Source organism: Drosophila montana, unplaced genomic scaffold (genome assembly GCF_035044405.1).
Source record: "Drosophila montana isolate Dmon_TW-CO22-7 unplaced genomic scaffold, ASM3504440v1 contig_2481_1, whole genome shotgun sequence".
NCBI classification, from domain to species: Eukaryota; Metazoa; Arthropoda; class Insecta; order Diptera; family Drosophilidae; genus Drosophila; species Drosophila montana.
The window spans coordinates 1,369,663-1,395,099 of NW_026997351.1; the positions used below are offsets into that span (position 1 = coordinate 1,369,663).

The 25,437-nt window shown below is 40.0% G+C and overlaps 5 protein-coding genes and 1 long non-coding RNA gene across 10 annotated transcripts; 5 read left to right on the forward strand and 1 right to left on the reverse strand.

The window, feature by feature from the left end:
- The first annotated feature begins 445 nt into the window (after positions 1 to 445).
- Positions 446 to 8,541, forward strand: Ggt-1 (gamma-glutamyl transpeptidase). Of its 2 annotated transcripts, none has more exons than XM_064682350.1 (5): positions 446 to 594; positions 6,302 to 7,069; positions 7,225 to 7,662; positions 7,728 to 7,968; positions 8,198 to 8,541. In XM_064682350.1, exons 1-5 carry the CDS (start codon positions 590 to 592, stop codon positions 8,483 to 8,485), a joined length of 1,740 nt encoding a protein of 579 aa, XP_064538420.1. In that variant the 5' UTR covers positions 446 to 589; the 3' UTR covers positions 8,486 to 8,541. The 2 variants fall into 2 exon arrangements, with proteins under 2 accessions (XP_064538420.1, XP_064538421.1); XM_064682351.1 differs by lacking the exon at positions 446 to 594 and adding an exon at positions 5,853 to 6,009.
- A 561-nt stretch (positions 8,542 to 9,102) lies between these two features.
- On the forward strand, positions 9,103 to 13,602 carry Pgant7 (N-acetylgalactosaminyltransferase 7). 3 transcript variants are annotated; one of them, XM_064682359.1, is made up of 3 exons: positions 9,103 to 9,929; positions 10,828 to 11,304; positions 12,249 to 13,602. In XM_064682359.1, the coding sequence occupies exons 1-3, from the start codon at positions 9,725 to 9,727 to the stop codon at positions 13,340 to 13,342; spliced, it is 1,776 nt and encodes a 591-aa protein (XP_064538429.1). In that variant the 5' UTR covers positions 9,103 to 9,724; the 3' UTR covers positions 13,343 to 13,602. The 3 variants fall into 3 exon arrangements, with proteins under 3 accessions (XP_064538429.1, XP_064538430.1, XP_064538431.1); XM_064682360.1 differs by lacking the exons at positions 9,103 to 9,929; positions 10,828 to 11,304 and adding an exon at positions 11,574 to 11,661; XM_064682361.1 differs by lacking the exons at positions 9,103 to 9,929; positions 10,828 to 11,304 and adding an exon at positions 11,574 to 11,619.
- Positions 9,681 to 10,611, reverse strand: LOC135428395 (uncharacterized). The gene is made up of 2 exons (XR_010436247.1): positions 10,079 to 10,611; positions 9,681 to 10,002 (listed from the first exon to the last, which is right to left on the reverse strand). It is a non-coding gene; the product is annotated as an uncharacterized LOC135428395 (long non-coding RNA).
- A 4,276-nt stretch (positions 13,603 to 17,878) lies between the features above and the next one.
- On the forward strand, positions 17,879 to 18,776 carry LOC135428366 (uncharacterized). The gene is made up of 2 exons (XM_064682319.1): positions 17,879 to 18,191; positions 18,291 to 18,776. Exons 1-2 carry the CDS (start codon positions 17,960 to 17,962, stop codon positions 18,545 to 18,547), a joined length of 489 nt encoding a protein of 162 aa, XP_064538389.1. The 5' UTR covers positions 17,879 to 17,959; the 3' UTR covers positions 18,548 to 18,776.
- Positions 18,777 to 21,354: 2,578 nt separating this feature from the next.
- LOC135428449 (uncharacterized) lies at positions 21,355 to 22,187 on the forward strand. Its single transcript, XM_064682441.1, has 2 exons — positions 21,355 to 21,752; positions 21,877 to 22,187. Exons 1-2 carry the CDS (start codon positions 21,473 to 21,475, stop codon positions 22,131 to 22,133), a joined length of 537 nt encoding a protein of 178 aa, XP_064538511.1. The 5' UTR covers positions 21,355 to 21,472; the 3' UTR covers positions 22,134 to 22,187.
- Positions 22,188 to 22,325: 138 nt separating this feature from the next.
- LOC135428447 (uncharacterized) lies at positions 22,326 to 25,373 on the forward strand. Of its 2 annotated transcripts, XM_064682439.1 has the most exons (5): positions 23,141 to 23,276; positions 23,666 to 23,870; positions 23,920 to 24,151; positions 24,695 to 24,857; positions 24,928 to 25,373. In XM_064682439.1, the coding sequence occupies exons 1-5, from the start codon at positions 23,153 to 23,155 to the stop codon at positions 25,293 to 25,295; spliced, it is 1,092 nt and encodes a 363-aa protein (XP_064538509.1). In that variant the 5' UTR covers positions 23,141 to 23,152; the 3' UTR covers positions 25,296 to 25,373. The 2 variants fall into 2 exon arrangements, with proteins under 2 accessions (XP_064538510.1, XP_064538509.1); XM_064682440.1 differs by lacking the exons at positions 24,695 to 24,857; positions 24,928 to 25,373 and adding an exon at positions 24,207 to 24,342 and having other exon boundaries at positions 22,326 to 23,276.
- The last annotated feature ends 64 nt before the right edge of the window (positions 25,374 to 25,437 follow it).

A 25,437-nucleotide genomic window follows, 5' to 3' on the forward strand; every position in this document is an offset into this window, starting at 1 on the left:
CTTTTGCTAGTTTCATTTTCGTTTTTTCCCGCAAGCTCACATCGCGACTAATTTAAAAATAGTGAGCGTAACGCCATGAGCGGCTCTCTGCGCCCGATCGTGCCTATGTGTTTGTGTGCGTGTCGGCTGTGTGAGTTTCGCTGACTCTTTCGATAAAGAACAGTTAGTTAGTTAAATAAAGTGCATATACATAATAGCAGAAAAACAAAAAATAAAATGCAAAATCGAATCGAATGGAATTGAAACAAAGTTGTAATGCGGCACCGTGCGTTGTCCCAACACATCAGTCGAAGTTTAACGCGACAGGTGCTCAGTTACCAGCTCGGTCCCGGCTCCCAACAGCAACTGAGAGAATTCGCAATCAGCGCCTTTCTGAGCGGCTCCTGCAACGCGACATTCGTGTTAAATATTAACATAATTTGCATGTGAATTGCAGTTTTTGTTTTTTTTTTTTTTTTGTATTTCGTTTTTCGTTTTTCGTTTTTTTTATTTATTTATTTTTATTGCAAATTCGGTCAATGCTCAAACGTGATAGTTAGTGTTGTTTAATTTGCGAGTCGCTCAGTTGAAACGTAAGGAATTGTACAAAATGAGGTGAGTGTTGTTTTTTATTTGGTTTATCGGATAAGGTTCTTGAATTTATGGGATTAAAAAAACCAGGCTTTTTTCAGCTGAGTCATGCATTCTAGTAAAGTAACGATAATTCAAACTATTGTGAAAGTTGGTTAAGAAACTATAAACCATATAATACCTCAAGTTACTCAATAGATATATAAATATATATTTACCTAAGTGGATCGATCATGAGGTTTTTCATAGCGAGATTAATGTCTAAAAGACTAATTCTTAAAAAAAAACTATTTTCTGTTTAACTGTTTCTATTACTAAGATAATTGTGGTAAAGATTAGAAATTAAATGAACTTTGTTGGAACGCTCTTTTTAGATCTGCTGACACAATCATAATTAAAACTATTAACAGGTTTTTCATTACGCTATTTAGCGAGAACAAACACGGTCCTAATTGTAAACCCGATTCTTTTTTCACACTATCTGCAATTACGACCATATCAAGTGTACCAAAAACAACAACAACAACAACAACAATGCGCAGATGCAGGAAAAACAAACCGAATTTTGCAATCATAAATTGTGTGTGCTTTTCGATACAAGTACGTATCACAAGTCAATCACAGGCGTGTTGCCATTGAATACCCTGTAATATAAGACTGAAACGGCACGTTAGGTTCGTCAGGCAATACATCAGCAGAGCCTACAGCTGTTGCATCAGATTAATGTAGTTTTGTAAAGTCTGGAAACTGTTTCTGTGTATAGTATAAGATATAAGTTTAAGTTGAGGCATATTTCATGTTGTATATTGGCGGCAAGTACAGTGAAAGCTCGCTTGAGCGGAAAGACTTTTTGTCCCAGCCAAGGCGCACGACCGCTTAAATCATTCGCTCGCACTTTTCCTACCTCGGTTCGTGCTCTGCAGGATATATTATGGGTCATATCTTGCCATATCCTGCCAGATCTTAGAAAATACAAACCGTTGCGCTATGTGCATGGCTTAGGCGTGGTTCAAATCAGGGTCCTAGGCCTAGGTAACGCTTAGTTTCTTCAGTCAGATAAATATCTATTATAAAATATAATAATTATAAGTTTCTAGGATAAATGCAGTATTCTTCAAGTATTTTTGGGTTAGTTACAACTTTTACAGGGTATCGCGCTATCAATCACATGAAATTGCAGCATTTTTAGTCATTAAAAGGAACATGTACTTAAAATTCGCTGAAATGTAAGCGCGATTGGAAATTCTATTTCCCTAAACTCTGGACTAACTGAAGAAACCGAAAGTGAGAGGGAGAGAGAGAGAGAGAGTGAGAAGGAGAGGAGTGTGTTATCTAGAGAACTTGTATTTTAGCTAGAAATTATTGTTTTTAGCATTTTATCGAAGCACTGGCAACTTATCGCCTTGCACCTGTCGTAATTTTGCAATTAGGCAGCTTTATGGACCATTATATAAATATACATATATATATATTTATATGTATATATGTATATATGTATATATATTTGTGTGAGCCGAAAAGCTTACACTGTGCTCGACATTTACGATATGCTACAAATATTTGCTGAATGGATCATTGCGCCGCTTAGCGGGTTGCTAAATAAAGTCATTTATGGATATATGTGCCCACGATAAGATTAAGATAAGCAAAGCGACAATTTTTATCGTTTTATAATGCCAAAGTAACTTGGCCATAAACTATCAACTGTTGGTTAGTTCCACACACAAATGATCTTTTATGCTACATGAATGGAATTTATATCTGAAGTTTTGTTCTATAAATTCTGGTTCACTTTCACCTTAGGCAATAGTTGCGCGTATTGCCTAAGTTTGCTCTAGCTGGGCGTGCTTGACTAGCAGATGCCCTATACTTAGCTGGACATCATGAATATGCTATGCGAGAGCTTCCAGTTATAGATATACCTAAAAAGTCGCACTTCTTCCTTAATTTTAAGTCTTCAGCTTTTATAAACATTCTTTCATGCCAAAGACAATTTAATTGTCTTAAATGTAGTATTGAAATTCTTTTTGTTCCTACTCACGTATTCTTTTCATAGTTCAACTCGATTCTTCGACTGGCTGATTATTGGGTATCTGAGATATATTTTATCTTTTTGCCTGCTTAACAGCTGAATATACCCGTTTCTATTCAATTGCAATGGGTACAGCTTACAATAATATGCAATTATCAATCAACGGTCGTGCCATTGTCATAATTATGTATTTTTTTCCACTTTTATTTTCCGCCAACATTTTTTTCCCCTTAACATTGCCCTTGACCCGATTGCACGTAGCTGGCTAAAACAAAAATACATAACCTTTTTTTTGTGCACACATTAAAAACAAAACGCTTGAATAAATTAGAGATTGAAAATACGAAAACAAAAATAAATATATTTCACGCTGCTTGGCTTAAAGCTGTCAATTATTTGCTTGCTTGACCAGAGCGAATCGTCGTGTTTTCCCTAAAATAACAGTGTGCCCAACTTAATTGAGTTATGTACGGCCCCATAACTAATACATCAAATCATTTCAAATCTGCACATTTCCACGCATATTTCACCACTTCCGTCTGTCCCTTGTGGGTGGAATCGCTAGAACAAGTGTTGAATAATTGTTTTCTATTCATCTCTCAGAACGAGAATGAATTAGTTGCCATAAAGTCAGCGCGTGAATCAAGACTCAATTATTTATAGCTATTGTGGAAATATATGATGCAGGTATATAATACAATCCGATAAAATCTCAAACCTCTCCCTCTCTCTCTCTCTCTCTCTTTGTCTCTCTCGGGATTTTCTACCAAAGTAATTACATATTTCAACCGGTTCCAGCTCTAAACTAACTATAGAGCTATAGGGCTGTGGCGTAGTCGAATTCTCAACTTATTTTTATAGCAAATAAATATTTGAAGCGTGCAAAAATGAAAGCTAATTGCGTGCTAAATATTTGACTTGCTTATAAAACAAACAGTCGAAACTTAATGTCTGTTTTAACTAATATCACGATTTGGGGAATTGTCGATAAAGCAATTCATATATCTTCGTAGTTCTTCGAGTGCTCTTGACCTTCGTTGTGTGTCTCTTTCTATATAGATGAGTTGCAGTTTTGGACTCGCCTTTAGCAGCGAACTGTCAATTACTAGAACAAGTATACTTACTTAAATAGTAAGTTATAATAGTAGTATAGTAAATAGTGTGTATATATATGTATCTGGGTTTCTCGAGAACAATGGGCTACAATGGTGGGACTTTTGGCCTGCAGAGATAAGGCCCATAATAAATGCCACTTGTTTAAGCAATTACTTAAACCATTTTATATCGTTTGATGTATTTTGATCAAATGCTACCGCCAATAATTAATGAATGGCGGCTTCTGTTTAACTACCGAAAGACTGTAAAACACAAATTACCGAAATACCGATGGGCATCATAAATATGCCCAAATTATACCAGGTAATGCATTAGTCCAAATTTATGACACATATGTACATATATGCGACGTTCGACGATGATCTGCAAAAAAAACACACTATATATATATATAATGCCTCGATCTTAATCTGCAGATACTTGATCATGTTTACAGTAGACAATGACTTGGAGAAACCAAAACCAGATACCGCCAGACACTCGAAGCCACCAATTACCAGAATTATCAGTATCATCAGCTATTTGGGATTTGGTCGCGTGCTCTACTTCTGCGCCTTTCTTTTTAGTCACTGGCAATTGATAAACCCCAATCGGTATGCGCCAGTAAAAGCTAGTCAAGACTGGCAGCTACCCTATGTCTAGCCTTGAGGTATCCTGACGATAGTGTTGCCAGATCGATGGGAAGAGAAGAATAGGAAGCTAGCATTATTTAACACTCAGATCAAGACTTTGTTTGTTCAGCTCCAATTCCCTATAATCTATCCATAGATATTCTATCAATTGAACGTTGAGGAACTGTGAAAAGCCGATTAATCGATTAATAATCGATTTCTTAAAGCTGAACAGGAATTTGTAAGCCAAATATTACGGCTCTCACTTATCCTAGAATCAACGTGGAATGATTAGAAAGCCAAGGCTGAAATAAGATATTTATCGATTTAGATGAACATAAATTAAATATTATTCATCTGCCCATGGTAAATGAGAGCCTATTTGGCGTCTTTAGCCCTTGTAATCTCTCATTTTTTTGAGACCAATTCCATATACTGGAGACCTTAAGCTCTATTCCAATTTCTTCTATAGCCTGAGGATATAGTTATCGATATATTGTCTTCGTTGGCTTTATGAGAATAGTTAAAAAGCCATGACTGTAATTCGATATATATCGATCTTAGATAAAAAGGTCAAAGGGAGCTTATCTGGCGTCTTCTTCCCGCATGTGCTCGACATATCGATAGCCCCATCAAACATTTTATGATTGTAGGGTACAAAAAATCGCCGTTAATTATAGAAAATTGCTTGTTAATAGCACTGTCGAGTTTAACTGCCACATAACGTATCTTTACGACGGGCAATATCTTAAACCAAAAAAAAAAGGGAAAACAACAACAAAATAACTAAATATACTAACAAGCATACACTGATAAGCGCCCTACCTGTGCGACGTGCATTATTTGCGGGCTGGACTTGCGCCACAGATGCGCGGGGACTTCAACAAATGACCAGCGGAATTGCCAGACAGGGCAGAACAGTTTGAAATGTCATGGCACTTGAGAAGCGTCACGGGAGTAGACATAAAAATGTCATACCTAATTGAAAAAAAAAAATAATAATATAATTATAAGATTCTTTTATCAATTGTAAAGCCATGATTTTACAATTTCAATATGTTCTAAAATAGATTGAAGCGTTTCTGGTTCGAGTTTTTTCTTATCGAATGCTAATAAATAAGTCTAATTAAGACATAAATGAACGACCCCAAGCACTCACGTTAATAATGAAAAAATTTTTTGATAATTACTTAATTAGTTTCAGTTTAAGTTTAGCTTTTATATGCAATAAAGATTATAGAACCTGGCTGTACTTCGAATTTTCTAGTTTCATAGAAGCTTAATGCCAAGAAATTCGCAATAATCGATTCAATTTAATATCGATTAATTGTGTTTCCTATTTGCTAAAAAAAAATGTGAAAGGAAATGACGGAATGAAACATCCTCACGATTGTACAGTTGCACGCTGTGCGCGAAACCATGGAATGGAACGGCTCGTCATTGTGGCCTACGTGCACGATCATTCGACTCGGACTCACAATCAAATTTCTAAATCGAAACAGGCCATACAATACCCATACGTATACCTATGTATACACAAAATTAGTGTTAATCCAGACTCTCAAAATTCTCAGTATTTTCACTTAGTAAGCCTGGAGCCAAAACAGTTGTCGCTACGTTTCGATTATATGTATTTACTTAACAGAAGAAAATCAAAATTGTGAAAAAGGGTATTTAACAGTGAGTGTGTTATTTAGCGATTATTGCAGAAGAAACTCGAATAACATATGTATATGTATATATATATATATATATATGTATGTATGTGTATATATAAATATATATAGTCTTATAGTCTATGGTCTAATCAGAATTGTTGAACTGGCCACTTGATGAAATCCCGGGTCTAGCACTTGGGAGGCCACTTGAATAGGGGTTTGGCGCCCGATTAATTGCCCATTTGTTTTTTATTTAACCGCCTCTAATTTGTGTGTGCGTGTGTGTGTGTGTGTGTGTGTTGTTTGTATTTCAGGCTATTGTTGAATAAGAGAAGCCTTGTATGGCTGGCAATCGTCGCTCTGATGGTCACCGGTCTGACGCTTGGCCTTGTCTTCGGACTGAGATCGAGGGATACGCGCTATATTACTGGAGCCGTTGTCTCCAATGGCATCGGCTGTGCCGAGGTTGGCGGCTCGATGCTCCAGGAGGGCGGCTCCGCGGTGGATGCAGCAATTGCGACGCTCCTCTGCGAGGGCATCATGTTGCCGCATTCGATGGGCATCGGCGGCGGATTTGTGGCAACCATTTACACGCGTCGCACACGCAAAGTGGAAACGGTAATGGCACGCGAATCGGCGCCAGCTGCTGCACACAAGGAGATGTTTGTGGGCCAAAAGGAGGTGACGGGCGCACTGGCGGGCGCTGTGCCCGGCGAAATACTTGGCTATTGGGAAATGCATCAGAAATATGGACGCCTGCCATGGAAGGCTCTATTCCAGCCATCCATTAAGATGGCCCGCGAGGGTCATGTTGTGTCCCGCTATCTGGCCGCTGCCATCAGCTCCAAGCTAACGGAGATCAAGAGTGATCCAGCGTTATCCAAAATGTTCCTCAACGATAAGGGTGAGCCATACGTCGAGCACGATTATATGAAGCGACCCACTTTGGCCAATACCCTGGAGCGGATCGCTAACAATGGCGCCGGCGAAATTTACGATGGCGGCGAGACGGGCGTCAAGTTTGTCGAGGACATAACCAAATTGGGTGGCATTATAACACTGGATGATCTTAAAAATTTCAAGTAAGAGACGGTTAACAGTGTTGAACAGTGTTGCTAAAAGTTAACTTGCTAAACAAATTATCGATAATCGATTATCGATGTCAGACCGCGATTACATGAGAGACGGTTATAATTTGAAAACAATCTCTCTTATCCTGCGATTCGTTTATTTCCAGAGTGCGCTGGGAGAGCGATGGTCACATATCGGCAAATGTGACCGGGGGATTTACGTTGTATACGACACCATTGCCGTCGAGCGGTCCGGTTCTGGCCTTTATATTGAACGTGATGAGTGAACTTTATTCGGATAATGAGGGCATTTACTGGCAGCGTGTCATTGAGAGCTTTAAGCATGCGTATGGCCAGCGCACGAATTTGGGTGACTATGAAAATGATCCGGAATACGGTCAGAGCATAAAGGATCAGCTGGAAAAACTACTTGGCACCGAGCTGGTTGACACCGTGCGAGCCCTGATAAACGATGAGAAAACCTCGCAGGATTACGTGTACTATGGCGCGAACTTCACCGTGGAGCCCGACCACGGCACCGCTCACATGAATGTGCTGGCGAGCAATGGCGATGCCATATCCATTACCAGCACCATTAATACATAGTGAGTATCATTATCATTTTACACAATTTAGCGATATATTGAGGTAAATATATTCTCTATTGCAGCTTTGGGGCAAAGGTAGCATCGCCGCAAACGGGCATCATATTGAATGACGAGATGGATGACTTCTCGACGCCGGGCGTTATTAACAGTTTTGGCGTACCCTCCTCGCCAGCCAATTACATTTACCCACACAAGCGGCCCATGTCCTCCATGAATCCCTCCATTATTGTCGATGCCAATGGCGATGTGCGCATGCTGGTTGGAGCTGCTGGCGGCACCAAAATAACAACCAGCGTGGCAACGGTACGTTTGGGCATAGCTAAATGGAACATATCAAAGCTATCTATTGTGTTCCGAGTTGACAGCTTCATTGCTTAATATGGCCAGGCGCAGCCAACTTAATGGGCTCATGCAAAGGCTTTAGCGCAGCCAACTTAATGGTCTCATGCAAAGACCTTAGCGCAGCCAACTTAATGCAGCGCGTTATTAATCCATGCTGTATTAATCGATAATTCTTTCTTTTCTCTCTTAGGTTATAATGAAGTATCTCATACGCCGTGAGTCCATGACGCATGCCGTTAACGATGGTCGCCTGCATCATCAGCTGATACCTATGCGCATCGACTACGAGGCGGATGTAAATAGCGAGGTTATAGAATATCTACGCAATGCTGGACACACATTGAGCGATAATCCCGGTGACGGAGGATTCGCTGCAGTTACGGCAATCGGGGCGCTGCATGAACCGGAACCGTTCTTTGATCGTCGACGCGTTGGCAGCGTTTTGACTTTACAAAATAGAAACAAGATGCAGCATTAAATAGTTACAACTTTGGCTGCCGTATCGGCATCAAATTAGCTAAGCACAACGCTTGATTGGCGAATTTTCCATTTTATCATTTGAACTCTCATTATATTTATATGTATATCTATATATGATGTATATATATATATATATGTATATATACACATAAACACACACATACATACATATGTATATATATATATATATATATATATATATATAGAGATATATATTCATTGTAACTGTAATTATAATTATTACGCATCTGTACATATGTACATATATTTGTAAATTGTAAAATTTTGTAATGTAAAAAATGATGTAAATAAATGTAACAGCTCGAATATTGCAAAAGTTTCGAGAAAGCAATATTACAAATATCAATTGCGCTTGTTTTTTTTTGAAAATAGACATTTAAACATGCGAAGCTTGCGTAACGTATTCTCACAGACGCAATGAGGAGTACGTAACGCAAAACTCAGCAAGTAGACGCAAATTAAACATGCGCATGGTATTTTTTCGAATGTATATTTTGCCCATCGCTTATCGATATCAGCCGGCATTTATTGCGCATCATTGCCGCCAGTTGGCGTTAAAGTGCCGAAGGTGCCACCTGATGTGCTAGAAAACGTCAAACGCGTGGCAATTCCACATACTGCTGCGAATTTTTTTTTGTTTACGTTTACACCGCAGTTATTTGTGCATTGCATTCGACAACGTTGCGCGCGCCTTGCGTCTTGTGGTGCGTCAGTGTGAGCAGCAGCAGCAGTAAAAACCAATTTGCATTGAACTGTAATTGCTTTGCACGGGCATTTAAAAGTGTTAAGCCGCTACGCTCATTTATCATTAACGTTGATTGCCTTTTGATCAACGCTTTCGCAGCGGCGGCTCACCTGGTTCTCGTTTACACGCACACACAAACACTCTGACAGTCACTTACTTTCAGATTCTATCTCACACACACACGCACACACACACAAACACACACTCGTGCATTGACATCTACATCGCATCCAAAATTAAAAATTCTTAAACAGCCTCTGCCTGCTGCTAACTTGGCTAATTGTTGTGCGGCATTTGCAGCCATTTGCTTTACATTGCTGTCGCGTAGCCGCTGCTGAGACGCCAACGACAAAGCCAACGGCGACGCCAACGTCGACAAAGACGTCGACACGTCAACAAAAAACAGAATTGGAAATCTGTATCCAGCTAACGTAACGTAACTGTATTTAATTAAATCACAATTCTGGCAAGATGCGTGTGAGCAACATACGCAGCGGCCGCATTTGCCGCTTGGTTCTCTGCCTGCTGGTCATCTTGCCGCTGCTCTATCTGCTGGCCAACTGGAGTGATCACCACAAGCGTGTCCAGGAGGCGTATCATACGCGCTTCGGCGGACCCAAGTTCAGTCATCAGCGCCTCGAGAATAGGCCACGTGAGGTGCCCAAGCTAGTTGAGGGTAAGTACAAACGCACATACCTGGGCATTGGCCGGATATGCTTCCTATGCAACTATATGGTATAGTGGGCCGACTTTGTAAAACTTGTAAATGCCAGGTTTGGTCAAGATTACTTGATCAAGATTATTATCCAGCTTCTCATAAAATACCTTTCATAGGACATCTTTACGATATAGTGCCGGCTCCGACTTAGTACGTATTGACAGCAAATAGAAATACGGAAAATAGCTTTGGAACTGAGAGTCTAGTTTGCATAGAAATCGACGGAGGGAATCCAGAACACGGCTATATCGACTTGGCTCTTCATACTGCTCAAATTATATACTTATATTTTTATGGGAGCCAGGACGTTTGTACCCTTGCCAGGCCTTAGATGCAGTAAAAACTCTATTAACGAACGACTGTCATAGGCAGATGTCCGCTTTGGAGTACCAATCGGAGCCAATCTGATCCAATGCAATTGTTTTTATGAAATGAAATAGTGTTTCCATGTCTTGGGTATGTCTGATACTTATACGCACCTATTAGAAGAAACTAATTAGAAGAAAATTCAAATCTTTATATCCAATATGAATAACCATATGTAAAACGTAATTATACTCGCAGTAGCCTGTGATGATATCATATGGTAGCAGCTAATTATTTTTCATATCAGTTATAGCCACAAATATATATATATGTACATGTATATAATTTTCTACACAACTGGTCCGTGGCGACTGCATCGCCAGAACATGTGTGGCATAATTATAATGGGTTTGCACCTGATTAGTACATAACTTAAGTTATTGTTTTTGTTATTTGCTGTATTTGCATTTGTTTGTTTGCCGGCCGGTGCATTGTGTGTGTGTGCGCAGGTGTCGATCGTTATTTACAGGTGAATTGTTTGCATTTGCAGGTCTGGGCAACTTTGAGCCGAAAGATCTGAAGCCACGTAACGGACCCGGCGAGAATGGAGACGGGCACACGCTGTCGGCGGACAAGAAGAACGTGGCCGATGCCTCTGAAATGGAGTATGGCATGAATATTGCCTGCTCCGATGAGATATCGATGCATCGTTCGGTGCGGGATACACGGCTTGAGGAGTGCAAACATTGGGACTATCCATACGATCTGCCGCCGACCAGTGTCATCATTGTGTTCCACAACGAGGGCTTCTCGGTGCTCATGCGCACCGTGCACTCGGTCATCGATCGCTCGCCCAAGCACATGCTGCACGAGATCATATTGGTGGACGATTTCTCGGACAAGGACAATCTGCGCACTAAACTGGATGACTATGTCCTGCAATTCAAGGGCCTCGTCAGGATTATACGCAACACCGAGCGCGAGGGTCTCATACGCACACGCTCGCGCGGCGCCATGGAGGCCACAGGTGAGCTAGCCCCAGAGCCAGTCAAGGGATTTGCCCAAAATCTTTTTTTTTTTTATTATTATTATCAAAGCTTTTGTAATACATAAAGGTTATGTGCCCACTTTTGTGTATGTACGTATGTATGTATGCATGTGTGCATGTATGTATGTGTGTATGTATGTATGTATGCATGTGTGCATGTATGTGTGTGTATGTATATATGTATGCACGCACGTTTGAAGCAAATGTTGAAAAAATTAAGTTCCCGCTGCGCTTAGAATTTGAATGCAACGTTCTTTTAAGTGATGCCTTACTCCTCGATTCTCATGAATTCAAGTAAGCCCGGCAGGTTTTCCTACTTTTATTGTTTGTATGGATGTAAGAATGTAAGTATGTAGGTATATATGTTTGGAGGTATGCATGTAGGTATGTATGTAGGTATGTAGGTATGTATGTAGGTGTGTATGTAGGTGTGTATGTGGGTATGTATGTAGGTATGTAAGTATGTATGTGTATGTGTATGTGTATGTGTATGTGTATGTATGTGTATGTATGTTTGTGTATGTATGTATGTATATGTGTGTGTGTTTATATGTATGTGTATGTATATGTGTGTACGTAATTTACCTCGTTGTGCTGCTCTGGAATATTAATTATCTTTAAAAGTCGAATATGTCTCCCACCTAAGTTTGTTTGGACAACTTCAAAAAAGTTTTTTTTTGCATTTGACAGAGTATACAAATAAATTGTATCGTATTGATTGAATGGTACAGTCTTTAGAAACAAGTAACAGATTTTATAAAGAGAACTCTAGCTTTTTTTAAGTTGTTCAAGATGAGAGCTTTGTTTATACCTAAGGTGTAGGTTTTCATGGTAACTAGCTCTGTAGACTTTTAGTTTTTTTTCATGTTGTTTTCTTTTTAACGCTCTGAAACAGCATTGATTACATTTGAACTCTGTTGCAGGTGAGGTGATTGTTTTTCTGGATGCGCATTGCGAGGTAAATCTCAACTGGCTGCCACCGCTGTTGGCGCCCATTTATCGGGATCGGACGGTGATGACGGTGCCTATCATTGATGGCATCGATCACAAGAGCTTTGAGTATCGTCCGGTGTATGGCAGCGACACCCATTTCCGTGGCATCTTCGAGTGGGGCATGCTGTACAAGGAGAACGAGGTGCCGCGTCGGGAGCAGCGTCGTCGTGCCCACAACTCGGAGCCCTATCGCAGTCCAACGCATGCGGGTGGTCTGTTTGCCATTAATCGCGAATACTTTTTGGAGCTGGGCGCCTACGATCCTGGCCTGCTGGTGTGGGGCGGCGAAAACTTTGAGCTGAGCTTCAAGATCTGGCAATGCGGCGGCAGCATTGAATGGGTGCCCTGCTCTCGCGTGGGCCACGTCTATCGCGGCTTTATGCCGTATAACTTTGGCAAGCTGGCCAGCAAGAAGAAGGGTCCGCTGATTACCATCAACTATAAGCGCGTCATTGAGACTTGGTTCGATGATACGCACAAGGAGTTCTTCTACACGCGCGAACCGCTGGCACGCTATCTGGACATGGGCGACATTACCGATCAGCTGGCATTGAAGAAGCGTCTCAACTGCAAATCATTCCAATGGTTTATGGACAACATTGCCTACGATGTGGTTGACAAGTTCCCAGCCCTGCCGGCCAATTTGCATTGGGGCGAACTGCGTTCGGTTGCCTCTGATGGCTGTCTGGATTCCATGGGCCATCAGCCGCCGGCCATAATGGGTCTCTCCTATTGCCATGGCGGTGGCAATAATCAGCTGGTGCGACTGAACGCCGTCGGGCAGCTGGGCGTTGGCGAACGCTGCGTGGAAGCGGACCGTCAGGGCATTAAATTGGCCGTCTGTCGCTTGGGCACCGTCGATGGACCCTGGAGCTATAACGAGCACACCAAACATTTGCTGCATCGCGTCCACAAAAAGTGCATGGCACTGCATCCAACGACGCAGCAGCTCTCGCTGGGACAGTGCGATGTCAACGATGGCTACCAGAAGTGGCTCTTCAAGGAGATACGTCCGCACTGGTAGGAGCGCCGGGACACCTAAGGCGGCAGCCAGGCGTTAAAGCAATATCTAACAAGGGTTTCAATGGGACGTGCATCATGACAGGCAAGGGTAAAGAGGGAGGGCTCGAGGGGGTATTCAACCGGGTCACCGTTGGCACCGTTTTAGACAAAGGGAATTTAGTGAAAATGAAAACAAATGGAATTGTTGTTGGTTTTATAACGTACACACACACACACACACGCACATCTATATATATGAATATATATATACTTCTATATTTATATTGATATATATATACATATATATATGCATATATCTTATGGGCCTGGGCAATCGGTTTACTTAGGCATTACTTATTTGTGATTTCACATGATATTGAGCAAAACAGATATTAACCATTTATATCAATTTCTAAAATGCAACATTCGAGCTGTGATAAGCAGTCCAGAGATTGGCATGACTCCAAATTTGCAACACTTAAAAAATAGCCTCAAGATATTGATAAAAAAAGCAAAGCTATTTGCTTTTTTACATGAACAACAGAGCATAGATTGGTGCTTGCTTAAAGGATAAACATATTCGAATATTATATGTAATATAGGCCCAGCGGCAGACATATATAATTAACAATTAGCCTAACCGACTGCCCCTGAGTTACCCAGCTATTAAACAAGTGTGTGTACGTATATTTTTGTTGTGCACAACGCATGGGAATGAGTGAGAGCGACGAGTTTGACGCAGTTTGAGCGAGATGGCGAGTGAAGGCGCGAGCGATGCCGTTGCGCTGCAAAAGAGGGAGAGCGAGTCGTGTGCAATATATATATATATGCTATATATATATTTATGATAAATGCCAATTGGCGCCTGTTCGTTTGCAATAAAAGCCTTGCCAGGACATTTTTATGAATATCAGCAAGCTAATTTGTAATATTGTAGTACATATGCCTACTATAACTCCATGTAATTATATGTATCTCTCTCTATATACGTATATTTATTATATGCCTATGTTTATTAATTAAGTTTATTGCTGCCACATTCCAGAAACTGATATAAAGCTCAACTTTATGCGACTTTGCCGATTTGTAACTATATTTTGTATTTTTTGAAATTTTTCTTTTAAATTTTGTTAATATTAATTATATGTATAGCTTATAGACTTTTATTGAAATTGAATTGTTTGAAATTCCCAAACACAACCAACTTGTAGCACGCACATTTCTCGCAGTCGCTGTGTGTTTTAAATGTAATTTTTATTATACATAATACATATATATATATATATATATATATATTACATAGGGTATATATATGCAGTATATACATACATATATTATTTACATTCAAGTGTAACTCTAGAGTTATAAGTCTGAATAATGAATAGTAATAAAAAACGTTTTCTAAACACTATGTGCTACCTTACCTCTTACTGTAGCTACCATAAAAGTTAAGATCTATAAAACAATATTTTATGGACGCATGCAGAATATAAATTTTGATCAGCCATATTCTTTTGTCTCTCCTAATTGCTGTATGTGAAGTATCTTACCAAACTGCTCGCTCGCAAGTTACTAAAATTTCGATTTTAGATATGATAATAATATGCAAAAAATATTTAAAGTCCAAATCTTTAATTTTAACGAATACAAAAAAAGTGAGATAAATTGCATTAGCTTTAAAACTTTTTTGAATATGGAAAATAACTTCAAAACAAATGTTCTTATAAATCAAAAAATGTAGTTTTTAATCCTTTCAAAATGCTTCTTAAACATTTCTGCAACACTCTACGAGAAGTTCTTATTATCGAGCTGTCACTGTAGTTTTATGATATATTATGTTTACGTTATGTGTTTATTGGAAATCAATCCGGTCCAGTCACGTACATACACCAGCAATCCCTAAACATAGTTAACTTATAATATGTATATTCTTTAAGTTCTTATGTAGAGCCTTGAAAATAAGTTTGAAGCAAATCGGACAAATCCCAAAAGCAATAATAATGGTGCCAGATTAGATACCAAATTGATCAAGAGGCCAAGCCATGAACAAAGACCCAAACCTCGTGAAAACCGGATGAGATTTGACCGAGTTCTGAAGGTGGAATATTTTGACCCATGTCTATATAGGATATTTGAGAGTACCATTTTTACATGAAATTTGACCCAAAAAAATGCTGCCAGATTTAGATGCCAAATTGATTTCCAGGCCAAACCATAAACAAAAAGCCAAACCTTATAAATATAGGTTGATTTTTGATCGAGTTGTGGGAGTGGGAAATTTTGACACATGTCTATACAGGATATTTGAGGGTACCATTTTCACATGCATTTTGACCAAGAATAATGTTGCTAGATTTAGATGCCAAACTGATCTAAAGGATCTGATATTTTACTGTAGCACCTTTTGTGAAGTCAATGCACGTTATTAAGTTTTGAAATATTGCAAATTCGATATTTAGTAATGAATATATGTTTACACGATTTGAAAAAGTGCACGCCACGGGCGAAAGATGGCTGGAGAACTGCAACAATTGCTGTTTTTTTCCATTATGATCGGGAAATGTCTGAAACAGTGTTGATTAATGAATGAACCAATGTTTGTATGTATGTCTTCATGATCTCTTTGAAAGAAAACGTATTTCTAAATGCTTCCCCTCTATGCGATTCTCATGAATTTAAGTAGAGTAAGCAGTTCTTCATGTACTAAACGTTATTTATATATATGTGTGTGTATTATGTATGGAGTGTTTTTTTAAATTCTTCTTGGCATAAATATATGTAATATCTTAAAATAAGACAAAAAGTCTTGGATATTATGTGCAACCAGGCAGATATTATTTTTGAGGTTATATCAGTATGCATTTAATATATAGACAGCGTATGTTAAATGCTACTTACAACATATTCTTCAATTGTAATTAGATCAGGAGCAATTAATTTATTGAAGCGTATGATTCAACATTGATAAATAGATCAATAATAACAGGTGCTATCACTGACCATTGCCTAATCTTGTTTGCTAATTTGTGACTGATGATGACACCACTTGAGGTTGCCCGATTCCAGGGAAGTCCTCAAGAGTTGCGCTGCCGCCTCGATAGGGTTCTGCGAAAAGCCCCGAAATAGAATCAAGAATAATTAGATATGGCTCCGTTGGAATGCCACTGGAAGTTAGCCAATTGTGATGTACGCCATCATTTTTTGAGAACGATATTGCGCCAATCCTATCACTAATTAGAAAGCTACCGTACTAGTGTCTGTCAAATTGTCAGGTGCTGTTTACGTTGTTTATGATTCTGGGCCACTTATCAGCCGCCATTGCGAGCCGCCTAAGTCGAGCACAGCCTGGTACATGAGTCTGTTGCCCCATGATTAGATCGGCGCGGGGCGAAACGCAATATCACCAAATTGTTCAATTTAATTGACTGAAGTGGGCTGGGCCGGGAACAAGCCTTATCAGCATTGGTTATGGTAAATACATGTTAGAAAAGGGTCATATTATATGGTCATGTGGTTTGTACACAACCTTCCTCACTTGATTTCGTATTTATTTTTCGGCATGGAAGGTCATCTGGTAGGTCTCTCTCTCTCTCTTTCTCTGGTTAATATTTTTGGCTTAAGCGATAATCTATTGTTTTTCACTTGTGATTTGAAAAGTATTTAAAAGCTTACGAAATTTGTTTATGGTTTTTTATTCTCTTTTATTTTGAACTACCGTCGGTGAAGTTATTCAACACTAGATGTGTTCTTCAAATGTTAATATACTGCTTAAATTTATTTTCGGGAATGAAGAAATCAAGAAGGTCTCTCTCTCTCTCTCTCTCTCTCCCTCTCTCTTGTTTTTTGTATCTTGGTTTTAATTTGAAAAGTATTTGAAAGTTCACATTTTTTAACTCCAGTCGGGTAAGTTGTACAACACTGGCTTTGTTGGCGTATGTTCTTCAAATGTAAACGTACTTATGAAAGCAGTTCAAATTTATCTTTAGGTTAGGTTAGATGACAATTTACTTTTTAGGTTAGGTTAGGTAAAGACAGTTGAAGGATGCGTTTGTTGAAATGCCGTAAATATATGTGATTATCGTATTTCTAATGGGCTTTATTAGGATTGTTAATTCATTGGGCTCATTAAGGTAACTGGTTAATGTTATTAGTAACTGGTAACTGTTTCTGTATGCTGATAATTATTTTACAGTTACCACATATTGTTTCTCTCTGCAAATCGGCATTAGGTACAGAAATGTTAGCTGAAATTGGGAGAAAATCTTAATATATGATATTGGAAATTGTTTCATATATATTATCTTCTATTTGTTCTGGAAAACTCTAGATGATAGCGCTGGAAGGGCATACAGAAATAGCTGCGTCTGCAATAATGAATCACGTTCTTGTTGTTGGATTAAACGTTGTCAATGGAAATTGTCAATTGGCGTGATAAGGGCCGGAACCGGGCGCTTGGGTTTGGGGCGTGTGGTGCGAAATTAAACGAAACCAAAATCGAATGCCTTCCACTTAATTGGCGCTAGTATAAATAATAAAGAGTTTGCCACTGCAGAGCTCATTCAGTGATTACCATTCGCAACAGTTGGAACATATTATTATTACACGCATTTTTTGTTTTGTTTTGCAAATCTTTCCCCAAATGTGCAAATTGAGTTTGTGTCTGTTGGTTGCCATCTTTGGCTGCCTGGTGGCCCAGAGTCTAGCGGGTGTGGCACGTGACGCCGACATACATCGCGAAATTGTTGTGGTCAAGAATGTGCGCGATTTCGCTGCCCAGCATCCGGGCCTGAAGATGCAGCGGCTGGAGAAGCAGCCGGCGGTGCGTGCCAGCGGACAGTCTGTCCGTTATACGCTGGGCGCTCGTGTTTCCGGTAAGCGATAGTTGCCGTTGCCGTTGTCGATGTCGATGACGATAGTTCCCGAAACTATGCAACGAATTTTGAACACTCTTGTGCGCTGCCTACTTTCAGGCGACAGACTGGTTGCCCAGGGCGCCGACGTCTACAGCTATCCGGCGCGCAAGGACGTCAGCCTGCAGCTGACATACCCGGAGTCCGGCGCTGGCTCCATTGTCACCTTTGTGGAGCTCATTTGCACGCAGGACAACAGCGAGGGCAACGCCTATGTTGTTGCCGGCGGCATTGGCCAGCGCTTCATATCGATTGTGGTGGAGGCCAAGCAGACCGAGAACTTTGCCTATCAGGCCCAATACTTTGGCTCCGATTAAGTGAGAGCTCCGCTTTCTCCCACAAATAGTAGCTCTCTTTCTTTTTTTTTATCTTCTTTTTTTCTTGTTGTTTGATTGTACAAACTATCGTATATACACACATATATAAATGAATTACTATCTATAAATTGTCGCGGCTTTCTTTATAGAGGGGCCTTCGTAAATATCGTTCAGCAGACAATCGCTGGCAAATAAATCGAAAGTGCTCACGCGCTTCCCACTTGAGAATTGGCATGCGATCTCGTAAATTAACGCTAAGCTTTCAACAATGACGCCAACGCCTGGCGCCCCATCTGATCTGGGGATATTCCGAACGTACCCGTTGAATGGTCTTGAAATAATCTAGACAACTGAGGGTTCACGCGACTCGCAATGTTTGTGATTTGTGGTACCAAGATCAAGGCAAAAATAGTTTAACTATGGTTAATTCGACCCCATTTGATATGGAGATAAGTTCTACGTATGACAACTACTGCGGTCTATATATAATGCCAAGTGGAGCGTTATAATCATTTTGTTGCAAGGTTAACCAAACTGGATTTGGCTCATAATAATTATGATTATAATAAAAATAATAACAACAATATGCAATATAAAAAGCGTATTTACTTACAATCTAAACGTAAGTTTCTCTCTTTTTCTTCTGCGCACACAGAAATGTTATCGATCAGTTGATCTCGATTGAATTTATGCCTCGGCCTTTTACCGTTTAAATTCGGATATTTGTTATCGAAAGCGTTGCCATATCTTTACAGAAATTGTCGATGCTAACTTCTGGGCGATTCCGTGTATGAGTCAGACTTCTAAGTTTATGCTAGTTACTGATATTGGGCTATTGCCATATATGTATGTTCTATTTCGGTTTGGTGGCTTTTGCGCTCGGCTTAACAAATTTGAAAGAAATGTGTCAATTCATCAGGCCCGAAATGTTTTTTACTAACCTAATGATAAGAAGTGAGAGTGTGAGGTTGTCGAGTGGGCGGTACACTGAGATACCCTGTAGTTAAAGATTAAATGGCATCTGGAAAGAAACTGAGCTGTATTTAGAAGTCAAATTTATTGCATTGATTTCTTCCGCTTGAGGCTGTTCCCGACTGGGAAAAGAAACTCTCACCAAATGTTGCTCGTACCCTTTAATACGTATATGATACAAGAAATAATTGCCCGATATTTCTCGAAATAGACGTTTTTTCGATTGCGTGCCATTGTGCGCAATTATGTATATCAAGGTTAAGATTGCAAAACAAAACCCAACAACACGCGCCAAGCACAACTCACTTCTCTTTAATCATCAAGAGCGATGATGATAACAATTCCCCACTGGGTTACGATCAAAACTTAATTCTCGACAGCATACAAATAAAACCCCATTCACTCCGTAAATAATTTATGACTTCGCTTGAAATCTTGTAGAAGAAATTATTTTTTTGCTTTTTTATTGAAGTTTGCATTTTAATGTTAACCATAAAATTCACTTTTGGCTCAAAGATTGTTTTTCGTTCTGACTGATAACTCTTGACTCATCGATGTAGATGAATCGGAAAACTGTCTGGAATCGAAAGATAACTCGAGCACTTGTATTTATTAAATATGTGTATGAGTTTTTTTTCCATTTTTATTCAATTGTTGCCACGCAAAGAGGCATCATAAATCATTTGATTGTATAATATAAAAAAAGTATAAATTATTTATGGCAAATGTTTTTAAAAAAATACGGTTAAATCTCATGCCAGAGCTAACGAATATAGTATTCAGATCCTTCATGCTTATATGTATATTTGTATATCTAAAGTTTATTTTAAACAAATATTTTTTTAGTCTGAACTCAAGTGTTTGGTTTATTTTAAGAGAAAAGATTAAACCAAGTCAGCATATGTTGATTAAAAATCAATGTCTTCGGTTCTTAAGCATTTTTTAAATTTCAAATGCGTTTTGATTTTTGTACTCAATGTGATAATATCTAGGTTAAGTTTGCTTAAATTCAAATGCTGTCCATAAATCCAATTGTACATAATTGTACTCGATGTAATTAAAGAATTCTTGGTATTATTTCCTGAGTGTGGAAATCATATTGTGACATTTCCGTAGAAATGTTGATTCATGCATGGCTATTTTTATTATCATTTGTATGATGCATTTTGGGTGGTCCGCATATTTATTGCAGGCAATGTCCAATGACAATTGGACATTATATTTGCTGTCGCAATACGATAAATAAGTACATGCACTATATGGTTAATGTTTTTGTTGATTTTCGTCGCCGATAAGGAAATCAGAGTCCAGCTACTTGCGCACAATGAATGTGCAAACAATTTGAAGTGGCCAACACGAAGACGGAAGTAAAAGCCAGGTCTCAAGTGATATGCCAAACAACAAACAATATTCTAATATGGAGCTCAAGCCTAGCTATCCAGCTATCACATGATGACCAGGTGAGCATGATCACAATTTCAGTTGTTGTTACTGCTGCTGCTGCTGGGGCCACGCGCTGCAAATCGATCGATTGGTAATTGCAGGAGTATATTAATTGCTTGAATCCGTTTGGTGTTAGGGCATGTCTAAAATTATTGACACTCAAGTGGCCTATTTATAGACACTGAGCGAATGATTGCCAATTAGGGGGCCCCAAAACAAATTCAAAGCAAAAAAAAAAACAAAAACCAAATAAAAGCCAAAACCATGGCCAATACTATTAGTCTATGCCGGCTTATCGTTCAGTCGTCGAGCTGCCTTATCTAACGCTGACCGCCGATAAGAGCGGGCGGTATAAAAGCCAATGCACAAAACAGTCGCCAATTAGATTGCACAGAGCGCGGAAGCCACAAACCCAAATTCCATCTAAACCAAAACTCGTTTCTTTTCATTAAGTTGTTTCTTAATTTATATTTGATTTTTTTTTCTCGCGTGTTTTGATTGCGCCCAAAAATGCCGCAAGTGATTCTCTCGTTACTTTTGCTGGGCGCCTGCGCACTCGCTGCGCCCACGCAGCAGCAGCAGTCGCCGTCGTTGTCGTCGTCGTCATCGTTGTCGTCGCAGTCACAGTCGACGTCGCAGCGCGCCACCGATCTCGTCTTTACGCCGATCAAGCCTGTAACGGATGATACTCGCTACACGTCGCAAAATCCAGGGGTGGAGCTGCTCGCCCTGAACAAGGTGAAGCATGCCAAGGGCAATATTGTGTTCAGTGCCGGCGAGCGAATAACGGGTAAGCCAAATTGTCATCTCTAACTAAATAGGAATAGCTGTCTAACGGGACAACTCGTTCTCGCTCTCGATCTCGATCTCGTTCTCGTTCACGTTCTCGTTCTCGTTCAATGTCTCGTCGCCAGGCGATAAACTGTTGGTCAACAACTATGATGACGAGAGCTTCACCACCACCGTGGATATTGAGGTAGAGATGACATATTCATCGAGCAGCGGTACTGGCGTTACCCTGACCAGCATTGAGATCTATGTGGACACATCGGCGGAAGATGCTGATGCCTATTTTATTGATGGCGGCATTGGCAAGAGCAAGGCATCCATATTGCTGGCCTGCAATCAGACGCGCACATTCTCGTATGAGGCCTTCTTCTATGGTTACTAGACTAAAGAGACCTAATTTGAGTGCAAATAAAACAACAGCATCTTCAACTTGGAACTGAACTGTGATCGCCATCGCTCAACGCTAACGCCATATCCATCCCATTCCTTCTCTCAGAAAGACAAGTATTATTATAGAGCTAACTTTAAATTTAATAGAAAGAAAAAAAAAAAACAAACTAAAATGAGAAAAAAAAATATGAAAACATGACAAAAAAAACCAAAAATTATCTACAGTTAAACTCAGAAAAATTGTGCAACTTATTCGATATTTGTTCCTTTGGCTCCCATATCAGACAGTTCAGTTATTATTATTATCATTTCTCTTTCCAATACTTTGTCTATTTGTGGGGCTCTACTGGCTTATCGTACACACCCACACACACACGCACACACACGCACGCATCCCTACATAAATACATTTTGCGAAATGACGCGCGGGTTTTTCCAATGCAGCTCCATTTAATTGAAATAGTCGTTCTCCGCTTCTCTCTATATCATATGATCTTATAGATAAGGTGCTGCAGCGCGTGGCACATGTCGTTCCCCATGTGGCGCTAACAATTGATTGATTGATTGAATAAAAGAACCAATTGCATTTCTGTTTGGGTAAAACCCGCAAGATACTAATGGCAACCTAAATATATATTATAATAGCTTCTCTGGTTTAAGATTGAGCTTTCAAAACAAGACTCTTAAATTTACTTTGTGCTTTTCTTCTCGTCTTGGGCATTAAGAATTTGCTTAACACTCAGAACATAATACTAAGAACTTACTTAATAGTCACTGTCTTATCGTTAAAAACAACTTTATCCCGTATTCTTAAGTGCACAGTGGATAAATATATCGTAAGCCAGCTAATCAGCTTAACTTGTGAACTTAACTCTTACGAGTGAAAGCTCGTGAGCGGAATGTCAACTGTGAGTTCTTTTTACTCAATGGCTGTATGCTTAGCTTTCGCACTGTGCCTAGTCTTAATCGGGCTGGGTCTTGCATTTCCAGTTGAAAGTTGGACCGAGTACAATGGGAAGTATACAAAATACCGGATGGATTATTTCGTTCGCATTCTTCGCAGCTTATGTGCTGACTATGACTGATTGTGGAGTACTTGAGAATTCCGGTCAACCACAAATAATTCAATTGTCAGGTGGGTTCCGTGTCTCGGTGAATATCGTATATTTGATTGTGTCTAATGCAACAGTCGGACAACCCCTTTGGCATTGCTTGGGGCGGAGCATGATCGTCAGATTATTTTATTCCCTGTGTGTGTGTGTGTTTTTTTTGGTACCCAAATGAGTGACAAGTCCGGCATTAAAAAGACTTTAATCGAATGAAGAGAAAATGTTGATCCGCATGTCAAAGTAAATAAGGTCAAGGATTAAATCGACAAAAAATGGATACTTGCAGTGTTAATGTCGAGACAAGGCTGATTTGTTGCACAGTGTAATCAAAGAGACTTTTGACGCTGCGAGCAGAGTATCGCACAGTCGGTTACAACAGACTTATATATACATTTACATATATCTTACTGTGCAGTGGGTGAACGGTGTCCGGAAAAGATTGGACACCCCGCTAGCACTTGCCAAATAGCCGAAAGCTGTACCACATTGGTTGCCTACAAACATCTAGAGTATTCTGTGACAGTTTGCGGCTTCGTTTCACATTCTGGCCAGGAGACGGTCTGCTGTCCTGATCCTGTCGAAACCACCAAGCCCGCGCCACCATCACCAGCACCAACAACGTAAGTAACTGCTCGATGTGTGTGTTTCTTGACTAACAGCCCACCTTAGGGAAATAATTCCAGTTCAAATGTCATCACATCTGGCGTCGCTCGGTTACTATTCGGCGAATACTCAAGACGAAATTGTGTACCGCTGCACGGCGATTATCCTGTCGCCGACCCAATTGCTGGCGACAACCAAATGCCTGGGCGCAAAAATATATGAGAAGCCCAACAGAGTCCTAGTGGGTGTTACAGACCCAAGCATCTCCCTTGGTTCGGAGCTAGAGTTTGAGCTTACGGTACTTTCAGTTTCAGTTTCCGTTTTTATCACTTACTGTGCCTTGTATCAGCTAGAAAGGGGCTAACAATGATACAAGGGTTTCCATAAAGTATAAATATTCCGGATGTGCTTCAACAGACGAGTCGATCGGGTCATGTCTGTTCCTTTTCAGACAGAAGGAGAGTTAGAAATGTCGAATATAAGTTCTTGTTTATCTATCGATAATTATCGATTTATTTTTTAAGCACATCTTTCACTTTTTCAATCTGTAGGCAATTGTATGTTTTGATCCCTGCATAGCGTAGTGCTGGAAAAAGAAGAAGCACAGCCAATATATAAAGCACAGTCCGTCCCCCCTAAATCAATTGGCCCCTCCTCTACCAGCCTTTAGCTGTTCTTTCACCGAGAACAGGGTATTGGTCTGGCGTTCTCCAGTAGAAGGAAGTTTGAATTTTGGGTACAGGCACAGGGTATCCCATAGTTTTGCACTTTAGACTGGAGCACTTTAAGTGAATTCAAAACGTCTCAAACGTTAACAAAAGTCGCTTCAATCCCATTACAGTCAAAAGTACAGTATAAGAAAGATCTGGCAGTCTTCAAGCTTTTCAGCTCGATTGATGTACGTGAACCAGAAATGGCAAATGTGAGCTTGGCTACGATTTGTAATAAGGCCGAGCTGGAGGGAGATCCAAAGTTATACGCCGTGGGCTTTGCTCAGAATCATGGTTGGCATTGATATGAATAGCTGAAGCTCTAAGTTCTCCATTTGATCTCTTATCTATCTTATGTTGATAGACTCCAATTGCGCCCTGTTCAGGACGCGCCTTGAGAGATTCAACGACTGCACCAAAGTGGAGCTCAAGCGTCAGGTGTCAGGCATCGATACATCCAGGACGCATATGTGCTTGGTGCCACAGCCGAACGCTTCCCATGGCGGCCAGGGCGATGGCTGCACCAAATGCCTGACGGCCAGCACCAGTGTGCTCCATGTGGAGCGAGCGGACGGCAGTTTCTGTGTGGCGGGCATTGCCACGCCCACCACCAACGATTGCATCGTGAACAGCGATCCGATTTATTACACCAGAATCGTGGGCAGGGGCGGCGAAGAAGAACTGCCCAGAATCCAGGCGGGAAATGCAAGCGTCACCTTTCGGACAAGTTAAAATTAAACGGAATTTTTTTATCACATTTTATATATAAATCTATGGTATATAATAATAAGAATAAACAATCATTATTAATCGCTGTTTCTATACAATCCACTTTGGAATACTTACATTTTTATTTTTGATTAATCTTAAAATG

Coding starts and splice junctions, on each gene's coding strand:
- Ggt-1 (XM_064682350.1), top strand. Junction 7,070..7,224: donor GATGATCTTAAAAATTTCAA/GTAAGAGACGGT, acceptor GTTTATTTCCAG/AGTGCGCTGGGAGAGCGATG. Junction 7,969..8,197: donor TAACAACCAGCGTGGCAACG/GTACGTTTGGGC, acceptor TTTCTCTCTTAG/GTTATAATGAAGTATCTCAT.
- LOC135428449 (XM_064682441.1), top strand. CDS start 21,473: ATGCCGCAAGTGATTCTCTCGTTACTTTTGCTGGGCGCCTGCGCACTC. Junction 21,753..21,876: donor TGCCGGCGAGCGAATAACGG/GTAAGCCAAATT, acceptor TCTCGTCGCCAG/GCGATAAACTGTTGGTCAAC.
- Pgant7 (XM_064682359.1), top strand. CDS start 9,725: ATGCGTGTGAGCAACATACGCAGCGGCCGCATTTGCCGCTTGGTTCTC. Junction 9,930..10,827: donor GGTGCCCAAGCTAGTTGAGG/GTAAGTACAAAC, acceptor TTGCATTTGCAG/GTCTGGGCAACTTTGAGCCG. Junction 11,305..12,248: donor CGGCGCCATGGAGGCCACAG/GTGAGCTAGCCC, acceptor ACTCTGTTGCAG/GTGAGGTGATTGTTTTTCTG.
- LOC135428447 (XM_064682439.1), top strand. CDS start 23,153: ATGGGAAGTATACAAAATACCGGATGGATTATTTCGTTCGCATTCTTC. Junction 23,277..23,665: donor ACAAATAATTCAATTGTCAG/GTGGGTTCCGTG, acceptor CTTACTGTGCAG/TGGGTGAACGGTGTCCGGAA. Junction 24,858..24,927: donor GGGCTTTGCTCAGAATCATG/GTTGGCATTGAT, acceptor TTATGTTGATAG/ACTCCAATTGCGCCCTGTTC.
- LOC135428366 (XM_064682319.1), top strand. CDS start 17,960: ATGTGCAAATTGAGTTTGTGTCTGTTGGTTGCCATCTTTGGCTGCCTG. Junction 18,192..18,290: donor GCTGGGCGCTCGTGTTTCCG/GTAAGCGATAGT, acceptor GCCTACTTTCAG/GCGACAGACTGGTTGCCCAG.